The sequence below is a fragment of the Podarcis liolepis genome, assembly GCF_965112155.1.
Source record: "Podarcis liolepis genome assembly, chromosome: 7".
In the NCBI taxonomy this organism is placed as follows: domain Eukaryota; kingdom Metazoa; phylum Chordata; class Lepidosauria; order Squamata; family Lacertidae; genus Podarcis; species Podarcis liolepis.
This window is the reverse complement of record NC_139561.1, coordinates 87,203,695-87,208,593: the sequence shown is the minus strand read 5'-3', so window position 1 is coordinate 87,208,593 and position 4,899 is coordinate 87,203,695. Positions and strand designations below refer to the sequence as shown.

Genomic DNA, 4,899 nt, shown 5'->3' with positions numbered 1-4,899 from the left:
TTCCACCGCGCGGAAGCGCACGCCAGGAAAAACGGGTTAGAGATTTTAAGATGGTTTAAAATGGTTAGCTTTTAAAATGCCTGGAGGCCAGCGGGGAAGGGATCCAGCCCTAAAACAGTCCCCACGATGCGCACCGCTTGCAAAGATCTCTTTCCCCGCTGATGCATTTGATCACCCGCAGATCCCTTCCTTGCGCGCGCGCCCCCCCACTCCGCCCCCAAACTTCCCGCTGGGCTGCAAGACTACATCTCCCAGCAGGCCTTGCAGCGAAGTTATGTAAGTTTCTCCATGTAAGAGGGCAGGCGAGAGAGGGGAATTTCCCCCTCCCCACCACCGCTTTTTTTTCCCACCCCTCTCTTCGTCTTCGTCTTCCCCTCCTCCTCCTCTTCCTCCCGGACTGGATCTCCTCGCCCTCCCCCTTTGCACTTCGCGCGCACAGGTGCAAACAAGGCCCCGATCCCCCCCCAACAGCTCCAGCCTCGCCCCCCCCCCCACTTCCACCCCCGGCAGGCAAGGCCGCCATCCCGGGTCTGCTGCGCGGCGGCCAGACAGAGGGGCGCCAAGATGTCTTCGGTGCAGACGTCCCGCAGACAATGGTGCTACTTGTGCGACCTGCCCAAGATGCCGTGGGCCATGATCTGGGACTTCAGCGAGGCCGTGTGCCGCGGATGCGTCAATTTCGAAGGCGCCGACCGCATCGAGTTCCTCATCGAGACGGCCAGGCAGCTCAAAAGGAACCACGTCCTGCAAGAAGGGCGATCGCCGGGGCCACAGGGCTCCAAACACGCCAAGGAAGGCGCCGCCGCAGGGGCCCTGGAGAGATATGAGCGGGGACGCCTTTCAGGCGGCGGTGGAGGAGGAGGCGGCGACTACGCCCTCAGCCCCCGCCTGCCCAACGGCCTGGCACGTGCCTCCGACGAGGGCGAGGGCAGCCGGCAGAGCCCCACGGCCAGGAGGGCGCTGATCGGCCCCGTGCCGCCCAGCCTGGTTCCCCAGGGGCTGATGGGAGCCCCCCAGGGCCTGCTGGCCGCCGTGTCGGGCCTGGGGGGCCGGCCGGCCTCTCTGGCCATGGCATCGCCCATCCTAGGAGAGCTGGCCAAGCCGGCGAGGGCGGCCTACGCGGACTACGAGAAGGAGAAGCAGCGCAACGCCGAGTGCCTGGCGGAGCTGAACGAAGCCATGCGCGGGCGGGCCGAGGAGTGGCACGGCAAGCCCAAGGCGGTGCGCGAGCAGCTGCTGGCGCTGTACGGCTGCGCGCCCTTCAACGTGCGCTTCAAGAAGGACCACGCGCTGGTGGGGAGGATCTTCGCCTTCGACGCCGCGCCCCGGCCCGGCTATGAGTATGAGATGAAGCTGTTCACGGAGTACCCGTGCGGCTCTGGCAGCGTCTATGCCGGGGTCCTCGGAGTGGCCAAACAAATGTTCCAGGACTGCCTCAAGGACCCGGGCAAGGTCATCTCGTCCGGATACAAGTACCTGGAGTACGAGAAGCGCCACGGCACCGGAGACTGGCGCCTCCTCGGAGAGCTCTTCACCGAAGGCGTGCGCTTTTTCCGAGAGGCCCCGGCGCACGACGCCCTGCCCCAGCAGTTCCTGGACGGCAACTGCGCCATGCCGCCCAGCCTGTTGCTGAGGGCCGTGCCCCCGTCGCGGGCCGTCATGAGGCGGCGCAAGGCCTCTCCCGAACCTGAGGGGGAGCTGGCCAGCAAGCTGACCGGCGAGGAGCAACAGCAGAGGCAGCACTGGCTGCCCCAGGGGTCGGGCGGCCTGTATCCGTCGGGCATGGCCCACCTGCCCGCCTCGGCCGGCCAGGGGCCCTTGCCCGAAGGCTCCTTGCGGAACGACCCCTCGCCCATCACGGCCCTCAAGAACGTGGCCGACACCCTGGGGACCAAAGAAGCCAACCCGGTCCACTCCACCACCGCCCGGCAAAACAGCGCCAGCCCAGCGTCGCCTGCCGCTTCAGGGCAACACCGCCTGGTCCCGCGAAACGGCGAGCCGGGTCCAGCGACCACCACCTCCTCTTCCTCTTCCTCCGGGGCCCACTCTTCCGGGGGAGTTGAGCCCAGCGGTACGCAGAGCGCCCCCGATTCCTCGGGGGCTGCCAGCAGCGCCCCTCTGTGTTGCACCATCTGCCACGAGCGCCTGGAGGATACCCACTTTGTGCAGTGCCCCTCGGTGCCCGGGCACAAGTTCTGTTTCCCTTGCTCCCGGGATTTCATTAAAGCCCAGGGAGCTGCGGGAGAGGTGTATTGCCCCAGCGGCGAGAAATGCCCCCTGGTGGGCTCCAACGTCCCCTGGGCCTTCATGCAGGGGGAGATCGCCACCATCTTAGCCGGAGACGTTAAAGTAAAAAAGGAGCGCGACCCCTGAAAAGGGAGGGGGCGGCCGCTGGGTCGTGGGATGCCTGCGCACCCCTTCGAAACCCTCTCCCACCCGCCGTGGCAGTGACTGGAATTAGTAACTTATTCCCCGCCTGACACCCTCTTCAGCCAGCCGTGGACTGGGGCGATCATTGTACATAAATCTATTTTTAAAATAATATTTCCATAGCAAGCTTATATATGAAGCCACATCTATGTAATCTACTCCGAGGGTCTGGGAAGGGCGGGGTGGGTGTTGATTTGCGGGGGGGTCTCTTTAAACGGGAGGGCAGGGGGAAAGAATATGGCAGCGTCGGAATCGGGGTGTCTTCGAAAGGGGTGGGGCAAATCGCACAGCAGTTGGGATCTCGCTGTTAATGTGTTTCAGGGACTTCCCCAGCCGCTAGGAGGCGAGTGCGAGTTCAGGGCAGTCGGGGGGGGGCAGGGTCTGAGGCAGGACTCTGAGCAGCCACACCGCAAAGGGCTGAACCCAATTTTCAGGCATGTGGCTGTGTGGTTGTCAGCTAAGGAGGCGGCATGGGAGCTAGGCATGCGCCTAGTGGGCGCCTGCGCCATCTCCCGCCTTATGAGCGAATCTGTGCTGCCCGATTATTGCTGGAGCACCTAGGAATTGTCACCAGACTCTCAGGCCAATGGTCCACTTAGCCTAGCACCTTGTTGCTGTCCACCAGAGGCTTCTGGGAAATTCACAAGCTGGGCATGAAGGCGAGAGCCTTAGGCCCCGGACTTGGTCTTCAGAGAGAGGCTGTTTGTAAAACACGGAGGGGGCATTTCGGTTGCATGGAAGGGCAATCCTTCGGGAAGGGCCGTAGCTTTGCATGCAGAATGTTGACGCTTCAATCCCTGACAGCAGAGAAGCACTGCCAGTCCGTGTAGGCAGCACTGAGCCCTCTGGAATCAAGCCCCAAGCCAGGGTCTTTAGCCCATGCCTGGATAGGTGTGAAGATGGGTTTGTAGAAGTCCCAAGTGTCCCAGCCAACACACACACACACACAACAGATCTCCACTGAAACACGTTCCCCTCTGGTGGATAGCCTGCTCTTCCTCTCGCTCCCGGACCAAACAGCCTTGCGACCCTGAAATCTTTGTGGGTGTCCTTTAATCCTGGGTGCTGTGCCCCATTCCCACCCCATCCCACCCACAAGTATCTCCACCAGCTCATCTGTTTCTTCCAGCGCCCCTCCTCCCCGGACATTGTGTATATAGGACAGTTTCTAAATCTGTGCAGTTTTACATAGAGTCCCAGATTTCTGTAACGAGCCAGTTTGGACACTTGTCTCATTCTGGGCAGGAACAGGGCGGGCAGGCGGGAGGCAGGAAAGCAATGTGGGAATCATATATTGGGGGGGTGGCGGGGGTGGGGAGGTGGTCTAGAAAATTAGGGGGTGATCGGGAGAGATGGAAATGGAAGAAGTGCCTCTTGTGTAGATTTTTGTTGTTGCTGGAGAGGGCGGAGGGTATTTTTTCATACCAAAAGATTTTAAGCATGCACACCAAAAATAAAAAAGAGCATTTTTTTTAAAAAAAGGCCACTCAGGAGAGATCCCTGAATTGGCAAAGTGACAGAGTGACACACACCCCTCTTTGGATTTTAATTCCTAGCCCCAACTAAGATTAAAACATTGCAGAGACTGGGCAGTATTCTCCTAAGTAGATTATGACCAGCTCTGAATGGAGGGATTTGGGGGGTGGAAGGGGGGGGTCTGTGTTCCGTAGAAAGGTGGTCCTACATCCGTGAGTTTTCATGGGAGGCTTGGCCAACACCCACCAGGATATGACTTAAGGTGCAGTGAAGCTAACTGGTTTTATATCAGTTTCATTCATGGGCAGATGGTTCTGCCAACCTTCTATTTGTGTTGCAATCATGTTGGGGTTTTTTTTTTGGGGGGGGGGAGAAGCAGAGGACAGGGGCAGTTTGGATTCCCACATTTAAGACCGCGGGGAGGGGGAAGAGAGAATGTTAAAATTTGTTTTTTATTTGTATTTCTTTTACTCGTCTCTGTCAATAAACTTGATTATCTTTTTTTCCCATTTACTACTACCACCGTTCTTGGTTATTGCACGTAGTGTGTGTGTGTTGGCAGCGTATTCTGCTAAAAAATAATAATCCAAAGGTCCCGTCTGCACTATAGACTTTAAAGCAGTATCATACCACTTTATGCAGTCGTGGCTTCTTCCAAAGGATTCTGGGAGCTGTAGTTGGTTAAGGGTGACTGTTTAAGCCAGGCATAGGCAAACTCCGGCCCTCCAGACATTTGGGACTACAATTCCCATCATCCCTAACTAGCAAGACCCGTGGTCAGGGATGAAGGGAATTGTAGTCCGAAAACAGCTGACGGACCAAAAAGGTCAACTCAAAGACCCAGGACAAATGGAGCATTTGTGCGACACACCTACTTTTATTTATTTCTTTGGCAATCACTTGTAGCCAAGTAAGATTGTCTTCCATAAACACGGTTTTAACAGGGAGTCCGTAAGTGACTGTGGAGGCCAATTCTGGATCCACACGTCCTTC

General features: G+C 58.2%; 1 protein-coding gene across 1 annotated transcript; it reads left to right on the top strand.

The window, feature by feature from the left end:
• Nucleotides 1-245: 245 nt before the first annotated feature.
• IRF2BP1 (interferon regulatory factor 2 binding protein 1) lies at nucleotides 246-4,415 on the top strand. The gene has a single exon (XM_083515884.1). It carries the CDS (start codon nucleotides 565-567, stop codon nucleotides 2,371-2,373), a length of 1,809 nt encoding a protein of 602 aa, XP_083372010.1. The 5' UTR covers nucleotides 246-564; the 3' UTR covers nucleotides 2,374-4,415.
• The last annotated feature ends 484 nt before the right edge of the window (nucleotides 4,416-4,899 follow it).